The sequence below is a fragment of the Myodes glareolus genome, chromosome 13, assembly GCF_982192425.1.
Source record: "Myodes glareolus chromosome 13, mMyoGla1.1, whole genome shotgun sequence".
In the NCBI taxonomy this organism is placed as follows: domain Eukaryota; kingdom Metazoa; phylum Chordata; class Mammalia; order Rodentia; family Cricetidae; genus Myodes; species Myodes glareolus.
In genome coordinates this window covers 76,756,811-76,778,166 of record NC_142038.1, presented here as the reverse complement: position 1 = coordinate 76,778,166, position 21,356 = coordinate 76,756,811, and the positions used below count along the sequence as shown (strand labels likewise).

The window sequence follows — 21,356 nt, the reverse complement described above, 5'->3', positions numbered from 1 at the left end:
TTTTTTTCTTTTTTATTGTTCTTTGAAAATTTCATTCACATATACATTATGTCTTGATCATACTCACCCTCAGTCCCTCCAATAATGCACTTTTTGGTTCCTCTTTGGTTATTGTAATTTTCTTTCCAATTGTCTGATAAGAGACTTCAAGGCCCTTGGTTATACAGAAAAAAAAAACCCAGCCTATATTTAGTGATCACATAAATTTAAAACCCATGTGGTACTGTTCTGAGACATGTGTTACAGAGCTTTAATAAGATGTTTCCGACTTTATTTTTTAAAGGCTTTTAATTCAGAGGGGAAGGGTGATATTGGTTCTCCCTCCTCCAATATCAGCGGGGAGAAAAAAAAAACTTGTTAAGAATTGAGAATTTAGGGTCAGAGAGATGGCTCAGTGGTTAAGAGCACTGGCTGCTCCTCCAGAGGGCATAGGTTTAATTCCCAGCACCTACACGGCAGTTCACAACTGTCTGTAACTCCAGTTCCCGGAGATCTGACACTCTCATACCAATGTACATAAAATAAAATATTTAGAAAAGAAAAGAATTAAGAATTTAGGGTGACTGCTTTAGGGCCTCTTGTCTTTTAGAAAGAACATACACAGAATCCTCTCTCCCGGCTTTAGAAGTTACAGTGTGTTTAAATAGCCTAGTGTTTTCAGGGGAGGCCAAAGAGCTTTTCCTCTTTTATGACCTGTTGTATCCTTTTGAGGCCAGAGAGAACAAGAGGGTCATTGCCACTTCAGCCCAGTCCCTGTTTGTTCCTCAGTGATGACCACGAAGACACTGAAACCCAGTATTGGCTTAACATCTGGAAAATGGTCAGAGAGGGGGAAAGGCAGAAGGGAGAGCCAGAACTGTTGCATTTTGTTTCACCAGGTGCTAGGGGGAAGCAACAGTAGCCTTTTTGATATGGGAGGCAAATTCTGTGGGCCCTGGCGTTAGGCTTCAACAATTGAAGAGGTCAGAGGACAGCTGAGTAGGGTCAGCAAGACACCATGGGGTGTATTTTGTTACTTAGGAAAAGGAGCAGCCCCTAAAGCCTTCAAGGATCCCCTTGGAAATCTGTGTTGTGAAAAGGTTTTATGAGTCTCATGGCAATAACTCCTGATTTATCTAAGGAACACTAGCTTTTGTCTAAAGGAAGGATAATCCTCACCAAATGTTGGCGAGGACTGTTAGACTCAGCAGAGGTCTGAAAGAATAGTTAGGATTTGAAGTGTACTTCGCCTTCCAGAACATTTATCATATTAATGTTTCTGTCACAACGAAGAATTTTGCACTGTTGAGATATTGCCTTTTTCTTCTCTTGGAACTGAAAGCAGGGGAACGCTGGAGTAGGGAGCTGGTCACATTAATTTCAAAATTATTCTACATACTTCAGACTTTTCTTGCTCACAGAAAACTTTTTTTATTAAGCCTTTTTTTCAAATACCAAAACATGCTACCTCTAGAAGGTTATCTTTTAATTTGTTTATAAAGGGCATACATAAAACATTAAGTATGTTTCTGCCTCACTGATTTTTAACATTTTTTAATTCTTACTATTTTTTTGTGTATATATGTGACTCTGGGATTGAACTCAGGACCTGATGCATACTACAGTCCTGGCTTATAGACCTTTTAATTTTAACTGTTACTAGTTGGTAGAAGGGGACTACAAGCTGATGAATAACCACAAACCCTCCATTTCTCTCTGAAATTTTTTTCTTTTTCTCATATATGTTGTATCAGGAAGAAAAAAAAATTCAATGTCAGAGCCAAGAATAAAAACATTGTATATCCAGTGGTAGAGGGCTTGCCCAGCATGTGAGGCCCTGGGTTCTGTCCCAGCACCCAAAGAACAGCAGCACAACAAGAGATGCTGTCTTTGAAAGGAGTTGCAGAGTCTGGGGTTGTAGGAAGTGACCTCTGAGAGCAGCGCTGAACGATTCCTGAACACCTTTAAAGGCCTGACGGATACGTATGGCGGATCATCACTCTGGGCTTTGACAGGATTTTGATATTCCACTTTATACATTATGCATATATACAGGTATAGAAAGAAAGCATATGTGTCAATATATATAATAAAGGAAAAATCATGTGCATGTTAAGCCTTGTTAAACATTTTTACTAATTTGTAAATTAGTGTTGCAATTAACATATTCAGTAGCTACAGTCATGTGAGTCTTTTCAATCCCTTTTTCAGTAATAACTCCTATTCAAGGGATGTATATGAATGTATTTTTTCAGGGTTAAACAGCTTTCACCAGCTAATTTGGAAACCCGAGTGTGGTGACTGATAATTGCCCAGAGAGGACGCACAGCTGTTTAAGTAGCATTGGAATTGAGGGAAATCTGACAAGCGCAATCAGCAGAGTTAATAAGATAACGAAAGACTGCTGGCGGAGGGAGGGGAACCCACCAGTCACGCTGGTCCCCCTCTAAAGCCTGCAGACTACAGCGGGGTGGGTTGCTTTTCAGTTGTACATTGCAGCACACCTGGTAAAAAGCCTCAAACTCACGTCTGATTGAGGAAAAGCATGTGTTTGACGACAGTATCTAAGAAAAATGATAAAATTTTGTTGCTTCTGAAGCTTAATTCGCTGGCCTTAGATGTACCTGTGTTTCACTGTTCTTGCTTTGAGCCTAGATTTAATTCTTACCCAAGTGCAGGGTAAAGGGACCTTATTTCTAGATTAGATTATCACCATCACCTGAAACCAGACAAACTCTAAGAGTCTTTAATGTGTCGTTATATACATCAAGTGGGTTAATGCTCATGGCTGACTTTATAAACAATCTTTTAAAAAACAAGATGGGATGCTTAAATAAGGGAAATTAAGAAAAAATACCATCATCTTTGCCTTTGCAGCTATACTTTCAAAATTAGTATTGACATTTAGAATGTCATTTTAGTAGTATCTTTTAAATTACATTTGCATTTTGGAAATTAGTTTTGCCTCTGGAGCTTTATGCAAATCTTAATCCCCACAGAGCATTCTTCTCCAGCCTGCGGCTCTGAAACCCTGATGAATGTAGTGAGCCACACTTGGGAAGCTTTTCTCATTATTTAATGTTTTCTGATCTTGGTTATTGACTTTTCTCTCTATTGAAAAATTGGTCTCTGGCGACATGGTGGGGTCACGCAGGAATTACAGCAGTTCCAGAGAGTCCTGACAGGATATGTTTCTTCTACAGAAAGGTTCCCAGTTGTAACACTGTCCTTTTGTTACAGAGTGAACCAGTGTCCTGCCTCATCTTCCTATCGCTATGAACTCGCTGGCTATACCACAGTGATTATTTCCATAATGACTGAGGGCATTTGGGCATTTGTGTATCTGCTGAAAACATTAGAATTAAGAATTTAGAAGTTACTAAGACTTCTTTTAAAAAATTATTGTACTTTTGACTTCAGAACCTGTCAAAGTAGACATTCCCCAATCTAAATGTACAAAGAGGCTGAAGTATTTTTTTTTTCAAGACAAGGTTTCTCTATGTAGCCCTGTCCTGGACTCACAGGCTGGCCTTGAACTCACAGAGATCTGCTTGCCTCTGCCTCCTGAGTGCTGGGATTAAAGTCAGATGCTGCCACCACCCAGATTTTTTTTAAAGCATTGTCTTTTAAAATGATCGTCTTTTCAGATCTTCAACAAGGATGATGGATAAAAGGGCAATAAAATACATTTATTTTGAATAAATAAGTGTGATTAGCATTGTGCCTTACTGAAATGTGCTTAGAAAGAAATAGTATTGCTTCAGATCTGCTTACTATATAACTGGATAAGATCCACAAGAGTTCACTGTCCCCCTTTTACTCAGTTTTGGTTTCATAAAATACCTACCCCTCCCAAAAATCCAACAATCAAATAAGGGAGTTAAACAACTATTAAACCCAGCTAATACAAATAATTAAGGCTAACAAATATCTACTTAAAAGAATAAACAGAGCTAAGGTTTAGCTCAGGAGCTCAGGAGTATACTTAGCATACAGAAGGACTGAACCTTAATCCCTGGCATCACAAATAAATGGATAATAAAATACTAACAGAGCGAACTGTGAATGTGTATTTGTTTTCAGTTTGGGGTTAGAGGTTCCATATGAACTTATAAGGATTGAATTTGGTTTATTTGTCTGAGAGCCCTACATTGTTACTGTCAGTGCTAGCAACAGAACCCATGGCCTCCACATGCTGAGCTGTAGCCCCAAATCGTGTGGATGGATATCTTTAGCAAGAAAGAGTATATAGTCTGTAATGCGACAATGCTTCCTCTTCTCAAAACCAAAGACTGGAAGAACTTGAGAAAGATGACATCACTGGGACAGAACCACACCTTTTTGGATCTAGAAGTAACTGTCTCCCAATCATTGCTTATGTCTAGTAAGATGGCTACTTGGCACATGCAGCTTTTTAAATTAAATACAGTTAGATAAGATGCTTGGCCATCACATGTGGTTGATGGACACCAGGTCACAGTAGCCACATTTCAGGTGCTCGGTCATCACGTGTGGCTGATGGATATCACAAAGTGAACTTAGAGACACAGAACTTTCCCCTACAGCTGGAGAAGTCTGTTGAGTAGCACTTGGAGTCAACCATTATTCAGGATTTATTTGTCCAATATAAAATGTTCTAATGCGTTGTATGTAATGGTAAAATCTGCTCTGGAGATTTTATATTGATAGTTCTGTGTTGCTGGATCATGACCTAGAATCTACTGTGGCCCCAACATGCTCAAAGGAAACCATTTGTCTTTTTGTTTTGATTTGTTCTGTTTTGTTTTTGCCTTGTTTTGGTTTTGGTGACAGGGTTTTTCTGTGTAGCCCTGTCCTGGAACTCACTCCGAGACCAGACTGGCCTCAAACTCACAGAGATCCACCTGCCTCTGCCTCCCAGGTGCTGGGATTCAAGATGTGGGCCACTACTGTGGCTTCTTAGTAAATCTTAATGTAGCAAATGCTGAGACATCGAAACAAAAGATTCTATACAGACCCTAATTTAACTTTATATATTCAAAATCTTACTTATTCTCACAAAAACTAGGAGTTGGCCATCTCAGCCCTGTTTCACTAATGGCAGATGAAGTAGCCAGTACCACCCAGGAAACTGTAGGACAGGCATCGATTTCAGAGCCTGTGTGCTTAACTGCAGGGTTCTCGAATGACAGCTGGCTGGTGTGTTAAGTATGGAAAGTGTGTGGACAATGTGTGTAAAGACAGAAGAAACAAACATCTAGTAAGTTGCACAGAGCTGTCCCCTTTTCTGTGCTATGCTCACCACACAGTCAAGAAATTCTGCCTTTAAAATAGTTTCTAAACAGAGACAACACCCCGCATGCATTCACCCCACCAGAAGGGCAGACCATCTTCACCCTCCCTCCACCCTTTTCTCTTTTCTCTAGTCTCAGCAAATATCTCAGGCAATCCTGGAATCTGCAATGCCCCTGCCTCGGGTGCTGCAACTATGTAAGTGTGCACCATCACATGCAACCACTCTCACCTTTTTTTCTGTGCCAAACATGTTGAAATAGGGAAGAAATGTGCAATATTTTTAAGCTTAAATTTGAATCTTAATTTAAAACTGGAATGCCCCTGTCCTTTGGCAGAAACCAGGTTCTGATTCTGTTTGTTCCCTGTGGTTTTATGTGACTCATCCATCAAATGGTTCCCTCTGAGACCTGACTAGACCTGACACATGTCTTGGCTGGATACTTCCTGGGTGGCATGTGTGCTTCATTTATGTTTCTCCTAGGGAGGTCTACAGTTCTCTCTGCCTCACATTATGACTCTGTGCTTAATCCATGGGTTCAAGAGGTAACAGCTAAATTTTTTCCACTATAAAGCTCCCTTCTTCCTTCTAACTAACGGTCTCACCTATTACCATCGCCTGCACAAATCCAAAATTAGTAGTTGCAAAGTGATTGATTCTTTCATATGTCTAGTATTCTTTGCACATTTATTAGTTGGAAGTCATTTACGAAAATCACTCACTGACAACTGGAGTTACTTTGAAAGACAGCAGGAACACTCCTTCCTTTTTCTTCTAATAGTGCCCAGTTAATTAGGTGCTTTGTTTTTGTTTGTTTCTCTAAGAAAAACTCTGCTTTTCTTCTTGAGTAGCAAAAATTGTAAATATACTTTGATCCCTGTTTCTGTTCTGTGTTTCATTCCTCTCATCTTTGGCCCATAGGAACCATTCCTGGGGTCGCCTATATCTTTGAACAGTCTGTTAGTTCTTGGTAGTATGCTGGTTTCCTTTTCATTTGCAGGAGAGAAAACAAAGTTAAGAGGTCTCTGTGAGCCACCAGCCATTGACGCTGCCTCCTTACCCACACCCCACTTTCCCAGCCTTCCTTTCTGTGGAAAAGGAAAAGGCAAGAGCAGAAAGCACCCAACCTTGGTAGCATGGGTTTGTAGTGGGTTCCATCTGCACTTCAGGCAGTTAATTAGTGGTGCAGAAAGGGCCATGTTGTCTACTGTCCCTTTCTCAGATCACTCCTTAGTATTACAAAAGTAGCTATCAGCACCTGAGAGGCCTGTAATATGAATATCAATGTCATGATTGCTTTCTTGTTGCATTTTACTTAATGACTAATTTGCAAAGTGTTTCTTCATTTTCTAACTGAAGTCATTTATTCCCTTGTAACATTCCATCAAATGTCCCCTCATCTCAGACATTGGGGTCCCAAGTTAGAGATGAATGCCAATAATTTCAGTGACATATATACATATTGCGTATGGTATTTGTAATCTATTGCACTGTAAAGGTTCCTTTGGATTCCACCCGTCTTTGAGTAGCATCATGCTTTCAGGTGTGAAAAACTCCACTTTCAGTGATAAAGACGTCTTGGGTCGGTTTTATCACCCTTTATACTTTTAAAATGTGCTCCCTCTCGTGCCAAGTCTGAACAGGGCCTTCACTTCCACTCGTGTCTGCTTGAGCACACGATGGTGAGGTCAGTTCCCATTCCTATGTTGACTTAATGTCTTCATTCACAGCATTTATTCGTGTCCCTGTGTATATAAATTTGTAATTTACTTCTTAAAAGTCAACAGGGAACAGAATTAAGATTTTGTGCTTTGAGGGTAGAGAGATAGCTCAGTAGCTAAAAGCATGATGTCACCCGCCATTAGGGTTCACTGACATCTGTAACCTCAATTCTAGGGGGTCCAATGGCCCCTTCAGACCTCTGCCAGCACCAAGCATGCATGTGGTACACATACATTCATTCAGGCAAAACACTCACTCCAAAAACAACATAAAAATTATGTAATTTTTTATTTAACTGAAAATACCTCCTGGAGAATGTAGGTTTCCAAGATATGCAAGATCAAGTAATTTGTTAGACTGACAGTGGGCGGAGAGGAGATGTGACTTCCAGGTGCCTTGTGCTCTGGAGAAAGGCTTTAGTTACTTCACCGACCCTGGGGAAGACATCCCCATGGTTGGCATCATGTAAATTCCTGGTAGTTTTCTCTTGTTATAGTTGTTGACTTTTGACTAAACAGACTGGTGACACAGCACATTTCTCTCCCAACACCCATATTGTTTTGATCAAGTGTTGCTAGTAACAAACAAATTGCTCTGATCTTTAGACAAAGTGTTTAATGTTTATATGATATCATAAAGGCTTGGTCAAAAACTCAAGCGATTCACAGAAGTTTTATTTAACAGGATGGTTATCTTCCACTTACCATTTTTAATTGCATAGCATATATGCCACCCAAATGTTATATGTTTTAGGCAAATCCTCTCTATTAAAAATGAAATGGATTAAAAATTAATAGATTGTTTTTATTAGCTACTATAAAAAAGGTTGCTGGCTCTAAAGAGATAACTCAGCAATTAAATACAATGACTGTTCTTTCAGAGGACCTGGGTTTGATTCCCAGCACGCACATGGTGATTCACAACCATCTGTAACTTCAGCTCCAGAACTGACATCCTGGGGCACCAGGTACACATGTGGTAAATGTACATACAAGCAGATTAAATGTTCACACACCAACAATTAAAATTTATGCCCCGACAATGCTGAAACACGCATGGGCAGCCCATATATGGTGGAAACACGCATGGGCAGCCCAAATATAGTGGAAACACGCATGGGCAGCCCATATATAGTGGAAACACACATGGACAGCCCATATATAGTGGAAACACGCATGAGCAGCCCGTATATAGTGGAAACATGAATGGGCAACCTGTATATGGTGGATCTGTTGAACTTGTCCTTATAAAAATATTTTTTAAAAGGAAATTTGCCAAATAGTACCTGGCTTGTCCTCCAAATCATAGGAGTATCTAAGAAGCTCTGGGAAGCTCACCCACACTGGAGCCCACACTTCACGCTACTATGGTTGCAGAAATTGTGTACTTTCTCTGCTGTACTTCAGCAGCTCCGGAACAGCATAGTCTGAGGTGAAACTGGGCTTGTACTATGCGTTACTTGGAGTTGCTGCATCATAGCTCCCTTTCCTCAGGACCTCTCAGTTCATTCTTCGGGTTCTCCCCACAAGGAGTCTATCCAAGTTAGCATTGCAGAGAAGAGTAAATCTGTCTCCCTCCTTAATGAAGGAAATAGAACTAAAATAGTATCAAATTATCTGTCTTGAGATGAGAGAAGCTGGTTACAGTGCACACACCCTTAATCCCAGAATTTAGAAGGCAGAGGCAGGTGGATCTATGGGCGTTTGAAGCCAGTCTGGTCTATAGAGCGAGTTTCAGGAGTCAGAACTACAAAACTGAGAGACCCTGGTGGGTCAGGGGAGGTAGAAACTCATCACATCCCCAAGAACTAGATTGACAGCTATGGAGAACCCCCTACACGTGTGCTGGGACCCTAACTTAACTGCTCTTAGCTGAGCCGTCTCTCCAGCTTGCTTTGCTTTTGTTTTTAGTTTGTTAAGTGAAAAGAGGTCATACCTCCTCCAAAATCCCGAGGAGTGACTGACTTTTATACAGCACTCAGTCTACTGCCTCAGACCTCTAGTCCAGCGCTTCTCACCGTTTGACCTCAGCACTTTGGTATTCCTGGGAGCTACTGACGTTCTGTCTACATAGGTTATACACACTAGAAACTAAAACTGACCACTATATTAACAAATAGTGTGTGTGTATGTGTGTGTAAGAACATTTTTTCTTTTTATTAGTTTTTAAGTTAGATTGGGTGGTGGTGGTACACGCCTTTAATCCCAGCACTCAGAAGGCAGAGAGGTAAGAAAATCTCTGTGAGTTCGAGGCCAGTCTGGTCTACAGAGCAATTTCCAGGACAACCAGGGCTACACAGAGAAACCCTGTCTCAAAAAAAAAAAAAAAAAAAAAAAAAAGAAAGAAAAGAAAAGAAAAGAAAAAAAGAGAAGAAAAAAGAAAAGACTTTTTCAGGTTTGCATACTAAGTACTGGGTTTCATTATGGCTTGGCTTTTTTGAGTGTGTGTGTGTCTGTGTGTTTCATGACCCTCTGTTCTTTTTTGTACCCCTCCCTACTGTTCTCCTTCATCCTCATTCCTGCCCCTTGCTGCCTGGCCTCCTTCTTCCCCATAAACATCCGACCTTCTGCTTTCACGTCATATGTGTTCCATTGCCTTCTCTTTTTCAAAATAACTTTTTTTTCCCAAAGAAAAGATACAATAGTAATTTATCTGCATCTTCAGTCAGTTATAATAGCACACATTATTCAAATTCTAGAAAGTTCCAGTTTTATATATGTGAAAGAATAGGGTGTTTTTTAAATAAAGCAAACACATTTTCTAATCATAGTTTGAAAAAAATAATGCTTATTTTCTCTTATATGTCTGAGTATTTTGTCTGCATACTACATATTTGCCTTCCAGAGGAAGGTGTCAAAGCCTCTGGAGCTAGGGTTACAGCCATCATGTGGGCGCTGTGCAAGAGCCCTCCACCATCTCTCTAGCCCTGACATTATTTTACCTCATGGGCCACTGAAAGGGTGATGGGGCTCCTGGACCATTTGGAAATTATTGGTCAAACCATTAGTTAGCACTCAGTAAATTGTGATTATTATCATTATTATACAATTTTTTTTGTGGCTACAGAGCACTACACAAATACTAGTGGTTAGAAGTATATGTAAGCTCTGACTTCAAACATATTTTGTTCACTTTACTGAAGGATACTGAAGAAGACATTCAGATGAAACAAAAGAAGCAATGATTTTTACATAGATAAAGGGTAACATCCCAGAAATGAGTTCTTGGGATAAGTGACACAGACCTTGATTTTGAAAATTGGCTCATATCATAGAACTTTCATTTTGTTTCTCCAGGAGTCTTTTCCTCCCCTAGGGAACTAGGCCTTAGAGGGAACAGTGGTTAAATATTTACTCTGTAGTTGCTGAAAGAGTTGATCTATGCTTGTGGGAGCCCAACTGTCTGAGTTTTCTGTCCGGCCTGGTTTCCATAATTGTTAAGTCCCAAAGAAATCACACAGTGGTCTACATTAACTATAAACTGATTGGCCTGTTAGCTCAGGCTTCTTATTATCTCTTATAACTTATATTATTATTTCTTATAACTTATATTATATTAGTTATTTCTTCAAACATATTCTTGTCTATGCTAGTCACATGGCTCGGTACCTTTTTCAGCGAGGCAGTCACATCGTGCTTCTTCTGTGGTGGGCTCACAACTGCAAAAAGAGCTTCCTTCTTCCCAGAATACTCCTGTTCTCATTGACCCGCCTGCACTTCCTGTCTGGTTGTCCCACCTATACTTTCTGCCTGGCTACTGGCCAATCAGCATTTATTTAAAATATAATTGACAGAATATAGACAATTGTCCCACACCACAACTGTAAGTGAAAGTTATGTTCTCATTGTTCAGCAGACTAGGCTTTGTAACTTACAGGGAAATTGAGGTTGAATCTAGAACATTTATTACTATTGAACTGTGAGATCTTCTAAAGGAGCTGACATGGACCTTGACGGTAAAGACCAAAATCACAAGCGATGTAACAAGTAACTTGCAATAGATTTCTTTTTCTTTAATACAAATTTTTTTCTTTTCTTTTTTAAAGTGTGTGTGTGTGCATGCGCTCACACTCATGCATGTGTACCGTGTGCTGCTGTGTGTATGACACAGCATACATGTGGAGATCTGAGGATCTTTCATCATGTAGTTCCATGTATCAGCAACCAACTTTACCCACTGAGCCATCTTGCCAGCTAGATTTAAGAATACGTTTTATACAGTTCACATAACTATATGAATATAGATTATATTTGCCAGACATCAATTTAAAATTTTTTGATTATTTTTATTTTATGGATATGAGTATTTTACCTGCATGAATGTATGTGCAGTGCCCATGGAGACCAGAAGAGGGCCTCAGGTTCCCTGGCTGTGGAGCTACAGATGGCTATGAGCCACCATGTGAGTACTAGGAAACAAACCCAGGTCCTCTGCAAGAGCAACCGGTACTCTTAACAGCAAAGTCATCTCTCCAGCCCCACACCTGTAATTTTAGGACATAAACATCTAACACAGTGTTTTTACTTTCTCTTCTTCTTTGGGATGTGCTGGTACAGACCATGGGGAATTCATATGCTGGGCAACTGAAATCGGCTAGATTTGAGGAAGCTCTACACAATTCCATAGAGGCCTCGCTCAGATGCAGTAGTGTTGTGCCACGGCCAATCTTTTCCCAGCTCTACTTGGACCCAGATCAACACCCTTTCTCATCTGCAGGTAAGTTTCTCAATTGCATGCATTTCTAGACCCCTTTCCAAAGAAGCAGGAATTCCAAATCCTGGGAACTCAAACAAATGTTAAAAATGCTAATCTTACACTCCCCAAAAATAACTTTCTCAATTTCTCTTATAATCTTTTCTCCATAAACATTCTTATTAAAAATCAAATTTGCACTGATTTCTTTGCTTATTCAGATGTCAAACCCAAGGTGGAAGACCTAGATAAAGATCTAGCACACCGCTACACTCAAAATGGCAGCCTGGATTTTTCTAACAACATAGCAATTAATGAAATGGAAGATGATGAAGATGAAGAAGAAATGTCTGACTCAAACAGCCCACCAGTTCCCTACTCACAAAAGCCAGCCCCAGAAGGGTCTTGCACTACAGATGGTAGGTTTGCGCCTCTGAATTCTTTTCAGATTTGTATTGTAATTTCATCTGGCCTGTTTCCAGTCTTTCTGTGTGGTTTCCAAGACTGGATACCAGTCACTTTTGGAAGGAATGAGTGTCTATATTCTGATGCGTTTATCTAATTACTCTTTACCAATTAAAATCTCAGGAGTCAGATATCAGGGTAATAGATCAGAGAAGGAGTGGAGAAGTGACCAGTGACCTCCTATCTCTGTCATTTCTCCATCCAAAGGAGATGAAACCCTCTCTAAGCCCCACCCGACTACTTCCTGTCTATCTTTATTTAGTTCTTTTGGTTAATTTTGGTCATCTAGTACCTGATACTACCCTCTGATCCAAAGCAAACTTTATTGTCAGAATGCAACCAAAATATCACACAATCTCCTCACCCCTATGGACTCTTGAAAGCTCACAACAGTTGTCTATAGGAAATACCCCCTCTTGTAAATGAGGAGAGTGGGGATCACAGTTGAACTAAAGATCTGTGCAGGTGCAAGTTCAGGCAAAGGCCAAGGCTTCTCCAGTACACTGTAAGAGTTTACTCTCTCATGAGCTTTTATTAAAAAAATGTTTCGTCTTTCTCCTCCTTTTAGTTCACTTCCAAGATAGTAACAGAGATTCTAGATGCCCTGACTCTACATCTACCTGGAATATTTTTATTACATTTATTTATGTCTCGTGTGTGTTACATATGTGTGTGGGTGCTTATGAACCATGGTACACACATGCATCAAAGGACAACTTGCAGAGTAGGCTCTCTCCTTCCACCCTGGGGATGCCAGGGATCAAACTCAGATGTCATGCTTGCTGAGAGGCACCTTTGGCTACCTAATCATCTCACTGACCCTACAGCTATACTCACTGAGTGCTGAGGTAAAATATAAATTCTTTATAAATATTAGAAATGTAAAATCTGGTTACACAGTATAAAATGTAAGTAATTTGATTCTCTCTCTCTTTCTCTCTCCCCCATCCATCCTTCCCTTACCCCCTCAGTTTTTTGAGACTGGGTCTCATTATGTAGTGTGGGCTGGCCTGGAATTCAGTATATAGAACATACTGGCTTCCACCTCACAAAGATTTATTTGCCTGCCTCTGCCTCCCAAGTGATGTGGTTAAAGGTGTGTGCCTCGCCAGCTGATGGTCTCATTCTGTTTGTGCATGTTAGCTGTATCTCCCACCACACTTTAACCACATTTTAAATAAGGAAACCATGGTTTCTAATGTTTTTATTGTTTTGTGGTTTCAGTGATATCCCAACTTAAAGTCTGCTTTCTTCCCCTTACCTAGTAGCTGTGTTCTGATTGCCCACATAGTATATGGAGTGTGTTTTTTACATTCCAGCTGACTGATATTAGCCTGCATGGTGTCAGAGCATGAAAACCTTGAGAAGACAGGGAGGGGAGAAAGAAGGTTCCAGATCTCAGGACAATTTCCTGACAAAGCTTATAGAACAAGTCATTTGATATAAATTAAAGCCTTATCCAGATGAAGTCAGAAAAATAGTTGGCCTTGTTCAGAAATTTATTTTCTTTTGGTTTCCTACTTGCCTGAGAATCTGACAACCCATAGAGGACTCCAGCTCCTCTAGTTAGAGGGAGGGAAAGGAGACCTAAAGAATTCTCCTATGGTTCACACGTATCCCTAGAAGACATGTCCATTGTGTTCTTCATGTTAGGCCTGCCCACAACACATCATTTCTATGGGTTTGCTTTCACATATGGTTGACCCTTTTGCTCAGACGTAACATGATGCACAGTGTTTACTCATTACTGATGTACCGTATGCCTTTAAACCCATGTGAATGCGGACAGTGAAGCTGTGTGTTGCTGTTTACTTGATTCGTATTCTTGTTACGTTTTCTTCAACTGAGCTCATCCAGTAACAAATAACATTGAACAGTGCTTAAAATGATGGTGTCTCATTGAGAATCTAATTACATGTGATAATTGGATGTGGGATGTTCTTCTGTATATATGTTGCTGCTTTGGCCTATGGCAGGGCAGAATATAGCCAGGCTGGAAGAGATATATAGAGAGAGTATGCAGAATCAAAGAGATGCTAGGTAGCTGCCAAAGGATAAAGATGCCAGAACTTTCCGGTAAGTCACAGCCTGGTGGCAATACACAGATTAATAGAAATGGATTAATTTAAGGTACAAGAGCTAAGTAGGAATACATCTAAGATATTGGTCAAGCAGTGTTATAATTAGTACGATTTCTGTGTGATTATTCAGGTCTGGATAACCACAAATGAAAGAGCAGTCTCCATTTACAATAATTAAATAGAACTAGAGTGTGGGCAGGAGGTTTTCCCTGTTCTTCTGTACCTGGAGTATGTTTTCAGTTCGATGGTGATGTTATTTATAGCCAGGTATTTTGTAGGTACCAAATTATAAACTTGATGACCTAACAATAATATGCCTTTAATTGCAACACTTGAGAGGCAGAGGATCTCTGAGATCTCTCAGAGGAGATCTGAGAGATCACAGGTGAATCTCTGTGAGTTTGAGGACAGCTTGACATATATCATATATTCCAGGATAGTCACAGCTACATAGTGTCTCAAAGAAAACAAATAAACAAAACAACAACAACAAGAACTCCATGAAGTCAGGATGCACTCTACATATCTGTCAGGATCTCACTCTAACCCAGCTGACCTTTAACTCACGCCATAGCTATAGAACTTGGAGTGATCCTTTTACCTCAGCCTCAGCCACAATGGGCAATGGTGATTCTAAGGTAAAGGCAGGCAATTTTTCTGAGAATAAAGAACTGTTCCCCATCAAAGCAAAAGATTCAGATCCAACACATTCTGAAGACACTCATTCTGTACCCAAATTCCTACATCAACTGTTCTTATAACTACTGTTATTACTCTTGACCCCTGCTTAACTCCCCCTCCCCCCGTGAGATGGCATTTAAAATAAAAAGATGTTTATAACTTGGTATTTTATATTTCACATAATGTTATCAATTCTGCTCGCTTGGCATTCGTTCTAAAAATCTTCCTGCTCAAAAGGAAAGCAGCCCTGAAGATGTGCTTACACAAGCAGCACTGAGACCCAGGAAACAGAATGACTGTGGCCTTGTTTGAGAACACCACCTTCCAGTCCTGGTCCTCTGTTTGCCTAAGGCTTGGGGGGAGGGGGCTCTAATGCTATTTTTAGAGGCAATTTAGATAAGCGGGTACTTAACATCTGAGAGGTTGCCATTCATAGGGAAATTTTACTTGCTAATTTCTTATGTAAATTATTGGACTAGAGCAGGTTCCCATCCTGCTGGGAAGCAGTTGATTGTCTATGCAGGTGAAGAGCAGTCAGATTTGGGGCCTCAGAAAGCTATTTTCATTGCTTCAGTTGGGTTTGCTGCTGTGTCAATAAATGTCCCTTTCCCCTTTTTATTTACTCTGGTGCCTTCAAGTTGGAGATAATTGGAGAATGCAAATCCCTTTCTATGAAGAGAAAACCCTGGCTATTTTCTTAAGAAAATGCAGATGAAGTTTATATAGAAGGGTTCTCTTTTATCACCACCACCATTTTAATTAAAATCATTTGTCTCAAAAGAGTGTTGGTGGGAGAGCAGCCTTTCATTATTGTTCTCAGATAAAGTCATTCCCTGAGCAAGTTTGCAAAGCAAGTTGTCCACCCATATAAGCAATCATCTTCCCTCCCTGTGTGCAGCCTTCCATAGGGTGCCCTGAGGCGGTCTAGTGGTCTCTGAGGAGTGGTCATACTTAGCCTTTCAGAGTTATCTGCCTGCCATGAGGGATCCTGGGATTTTGTTGGTCCGGAGATCCAGTCACATTTCATGGATTCTGTAGTTAATCACTCCTTAAAGACACAGTTTAGTTTCAGTTAAAAAAAAAAATAGACATTTCTCTTAACATAACATTTTTTTCTTTCTTTGGGGATCTCTGATCTATGTGTTTAATTAGCTGTGCTAACCCCTGACAATGAGAATTTAGGGAAATATTCAGGAAATGTTTACAGTCAAACACTAAGTCCTTGGCAGGGGAATTTTAGAATCTTTAGGCTAACTACAAACTGAATTAAGTAACTTTCCTCTAATTCTGTGGCCATCTTTGGCTATAAACTGATTCCCTCCTGACCCCATGATCTGTGTAGCTTTCTCTTTCCACTCCATTCTTTCTTTTTAATTAAATTGCCTGAGGCTGTATTGGCAAGTAGCTTGAAGAAAAGTATTTCAAGACTATTTTTAGGAGCAACTTTACGTTTATAGAAAGTGCAAGCCTGAAGTTCCTTTTCTATACATAGGCAGTTTCTTCCATGACCAGCGTCTTTTCATTGTCTCAGGTACCAATGCTTTCAACCAAGAAGACTAGAAAGTATGCTTCTTATAGAGTCCATTTATTGTTTAATGATTATTGCTTTTGACCTCTATCCTCCCCACTAAATGGAAATCCCCAAGTCTGCCATACTAAAAACTGTTCATACTTCTTTGTTTCAATGAGTTACATAGTTTCCACTGTGCCCCAGAAATGACTCTGAAATAATAATTCTTTCATTTAAAAATACCATACTTTCTGTGGGCACTCTCCACATTGTGCTGGTGTGGGAGGGCCTTCTGTCTGTGTGTTGCTTGTTGTGTACCGAATAAAGAAACTGCCTTGGCCTGATAGGGCAGAACTTAGGTAGGTGGAGAGGACTGGACTGGGTGCTGGGAGGAAGAAGGGCAGAGTCAGGGAGATGCCATGGATCCACTGCTAGAGTAAGACATCCTGCCGAAACTTAGCCAGTAAGCCATTGCCACGTGGCGATACAGAGATAAATAGAAATGGGTTAAACTAGGATGTAAGAGTTAGCCAATAAGCTCCAGTCTGTTTGGACTCTCACCTTCCCTGGACCTGGAGGGAGGGGGGAGGAACTTGAACTTCCCACAGGGCAGGAAACCCTGACTGCTCTAGGGGATGGAGAGGGAGGAGGAGAGGGAGTGGGGGGAGTGGGAGGGTGTTGGGAGGAGGGGCTGAAATGGAAACTTTTATAATTTAATAAAAAAAAAGAGTTAGCCAATAAGAAGTTAAAGCTAATGGGCCAAGCAGTGTTTTAATTAATACAGTTTCTGTATGGTTATTTTGGAGCTAAGCTAGCCTGGTGGCCAGGACGAACAAGTGGCCTCCTATCAACATTGTGCCTTCTCAACTCTGTTTAGTCAAGGACCAAAACAGTAGTTTCCCCTCACCGACCTTTGCCATGAGAGAAGTGACAAGAGTCACTCTCTGGACTGGGGAGATGGTTCTGTCAGTGGAGTGCAAGCTGTATGCTTGAAGACCCAAGTTCAGATTCTCAGCACCCACAGTAAAAGAGTGAGACTTAGTTGGGTGCATATTTCCGTTTAGTGAACTCCAGGCACAAAGCTACAGAGAAATCCTATCTTGAAAAATCAAAAAAAAAAAAAAGACACTTTTGAACTCCCCGAGCATTTTGAAATAATTCTGTCATTGCATGGCATATGACAAAACTTTTAGCTCTAAGTAGAAAACATTTATTGGAGACTGACCACTGTATTAACATATTCTTTGATGTTTATGTTATACAACAACTGTCTACAGTTTATAATTTAATAGTTGTAGTTTAATTAGCTTTAAGTTGGATGAATAAAAAAGTGTGTTGTTGAAAATTCAAAAATAAAAGATTATACTTTGTTTTAGGAGAGACAAATAGATTTAAATGTTTTTAACATTTAAAAAACAATCTAAACTCGACTCTTCCACTCCTCTCCCATTCTGGCTGTAGAACCCAGGACTTGCACACTAGGCAAGCACTCTCCTGTCGAACTATATTCTGGGCCCCCAAAACTGCATTTGATGCCGAAGTTATGGAATTTCTATAATTGGAGATTAAAGGAATATAGAAATTTATTTCCACAATTTTTGTATTTTTGCTCTATGTGATAAAATTTAGGCTGAATCGTAATTACTATTTTTTTAATCTTTATAACATTAATTTTCAGTGCTTGTAAGGCAAAGACAGGTAGATCTTTGTGAGCTTAAGGCCAGCCTGATCTATGTAGCAAGTTCTAGGCCAATCAGAGCTACATAGTGAGCTTCAAATAAAATAAAACAAACATTAATTTTTTAATGTCTAAAATCATATTGGTAAATTTTATATAATCTCACTGATTGTGTGTGTGTTTATGTATGTCGGTGTGTCTGCATGTTTGTGTGTGTGTCTATGTGTTACTAGGAATTGAACTAGGGTCTTGCATATTTTAGGTACTACTGCTAAAGTACATTCTTATTTCTAATTTTATAATTTTAAAATTATAGCTGTCTTTATTCTTGAACTTCATATATATTTATACAATGACGTACAATTGTGTCCACTTTCCCATTTCCCTCCTCCAGCTTCCTCAAAGTGTCCCACTCCCAACTTCGTGTCTTTTTTTTCTCTGGCAACCCACTTCATCCAATTAGTGCTTGACGTATGTGCATTGCATGGAGCCACACGCTGGAGGATGGGAAACCTACCAATGAGAACACACTCGCAAAAGATAGAATCTCCCTCTTCCAGCAGCCGTCAGCTGCCAGTGTCTCCCTTTGGAAGGGAGATATCTGAATGAGTAAGGGCAAGAAATTCAGTTTTATATACCCAGTGAGCATATTTGGATGAATTAGTAAAACTACCTTCCTGTGTTTGCCTGAGTTTCCCAACTTTCCTAGCTTCCATGTACCTGCTGTGGCACATGTACATTCCCCACCTCACACACGCATACAATAATAATAACAAATTTTTAAAAATAAATTTCACATATAATTCCTAAATCTTTTTTAATCCCTGAATTTATAAGAGCTACTTGCTAAGCAACAATGTAATGATGACCTTAAGGTTAGGTTTGGTTCTTTTAAGATTTTTTTTTTAAATGTGTGCTTGTGTGTTAATATGTGCACATGATGTCACAGAGGCCAGAATAGAGTGTTGGATCCCTGGAGTCGGAGTCACAGACAGTTGTGAGTGACACAGAACCAAACTGGGATCCTCTGCAAGAGCAGCAAGCACTCTCTCCGCAAGCCATCCCTCCAACCCCAACCTCAAGGTTCTACCACATAATGTTCTAACCACATTGCAGTAATTTTGCAAATTGATACAGGCTGTGGTTGCCATCTCCATCCAATATAGAGTCACACTTGAAGAGACTCACTTCTCCAGCCTTAGTGACCAAGGCAGCTCCTAGAGATAGTTTAATTAATAGCCAGTCATAAATTTCTCATCAATGATTAATCCACGCTGGTTACCAAGGTAGTTGATGTCCCAACTCTTGAATCAAGTCATACTTAAGAGTAGGGATGCCACTTCCTGGGGAACTTGTGTTCTAGCATTATCAGCATCTACTAATCTCTCTGGAGAGCAATCTTGATACTCCTTTCAATACTTTCAAGTGCTTCCTGGATCAGTATTCTATAATTTAAAAATTTTTGTTTTATTTTAAATTGTATATGCTTTATATCTGTGTGAGGTTCTATGTGCTTGAGACTAGAAGATAGTGTCAAATCCCCTGGAGCTGGAGTTACTGGTGATTGTGACGGGTCCTGTGTCAGTCTAGGAAATGAACTCAGCAAGCACTTTTAACCAACACATCTCTCCAGCCCCAAGTATTTTCGAATTTGATGAAAAAGTCTATGCCTGCCCCCAAGTGGATCATAACCATGTACCCCATTCTTAGCTTGTCTTTTGCCAGATTGAACAGTGTGTCCTGAAGCATGATTAATAAAAACTCAGAGACAGATATTGAGATTCAACTAGAAAAGGAAAGCACTGGTTCTTACCTTAACCTCAGTCCAAAAATATGATCCTGCCTCCAAGAAACCTCAGAATAAAACTGAGACTGGGAGCTGTCTCCTCCCTTCTTATAGTCCTCTCTATTCTGGGATAAAGGGCGTGCACCACTATTGCCTGATTTCTATGGTAAACTAGTGTAGCTACTGGGTTTAAAAGTGTGTGTCACCACTGCCTGGTCTGTAAGGCTGACCAGTGTGGCTGTTTCACTTTTCTGATCTTCAGGCATGCTGTATTTATTAACATACAAATGAAATGACACTATAGTGTCCTTCATTTTATATATGTGAACTCTTACATTTCAAATTAACCCATTTCTATTAATCTATAAGCTTCCCTGAGATTCATTTACCTCATGTATGTACTTCCCATCCTGCTCACTCTACAGCTCATGGTATCTTCTCTGACTCCGTTCTTCTTCCCAGCATTCTCTCTGCTCTAAAAAGGGCCTAGTCATTGGCTAATCAGCTTTTTATTAGCAATGAGAGTAATACATATTTACAGTGTACAAAGATTGTTTCCCAGCATACCACCAGTGGCATCATTGTTAATTCTCAACTTCCAAGCCTTTGAACCCTGTCACCTAATGGCAGTAGAAGAAGCAGATTTTTTTCAGAGGATCCTATGTGTCCATTGAATCCAAAAGAGTTTGTAAACTGAATAAGTAACATGCCTCATACATATTAATAATTTTTTTGATAAACAAATAACATTTTGAGTAACAAAACGCAATTGTCAAGAAAGTCACTTTTGGTATCACATTATGAAAATGAAGACACTTGACTAGGGAGATGGACTATTGGTAGAGCAGCTTTGCTCCAAGCATGAGGACCTGCCCTCAGATCCCAAACCTGTAACTCCCATTGTATCAGTTAACTCGATTCGGGAAATAACCAGGTCAGCTTAAAGATAAACAATTATAATTTTACTTATTATAAGGGGAAACTCACGCCACAAGAATGGGAAGTCCCAAGTTCTGCTGTGTCCTGCGGGAATCACCCAGAGAGAGCAAGCACCTGGGCTGTCCCAGATTTTCTTCCTGGGCTCCAGGTAGCCATGCCTTAACTAGGTTCCACTTAGATGATTGGTTAACAAAGCTTGCCCCATCATCCCATCCTGCTGGGGTTTAGTAAGAGAACACGTACAGACCCCTGGAACTAATAACCACCACCCTATCCAGACTGATGAGTTCCAGATCCAATGACTCTCTCAAAATAAACTAGCTTATAATTGAGGAAGACAGTTGACAGTTGAGCCTCTGTAGGCTCTTCAACACACACATTCACACTCACATGTAAGTACACCACACACACACACACACACACACACACACATGGGGAGAGAGAGAGGAGGGGGGGGAGAGAATGTAGAACCTTACTATGTGCATACAACGTTTATATGTGCTTCCCAGGGTTTGCTATATGTTTATGATTGCCTTACTTGTGGGTCGGAA

The 21,356-nt window shown here is 40.1% G+C and overlaps 1 protein-coding gene across 1 annotated transcript in view; it reads left to right on the top strand.

Moving 5' to 3' along the window:
• Greb1l (GREB1 like retinoic acid receptor coactivator) overlaps positions 1-21,356 on the top strand; it is a 248,490-nt gene that overhangs the window by 118,549 nt on the left and 108,585 nt on the right. Inside the window, 2 exon segments of the mRNA XM_048447985.3 lie at positions 11,530-11,689; positions 11,887-12,084. Of these exon segments, the coding sequence (XP_048303942.3) occupies positions 11,533-11,689; positions 11,887-12,084 (355 nt within the window). The 5' untranslated portion in view covers positions 11,530-11,532.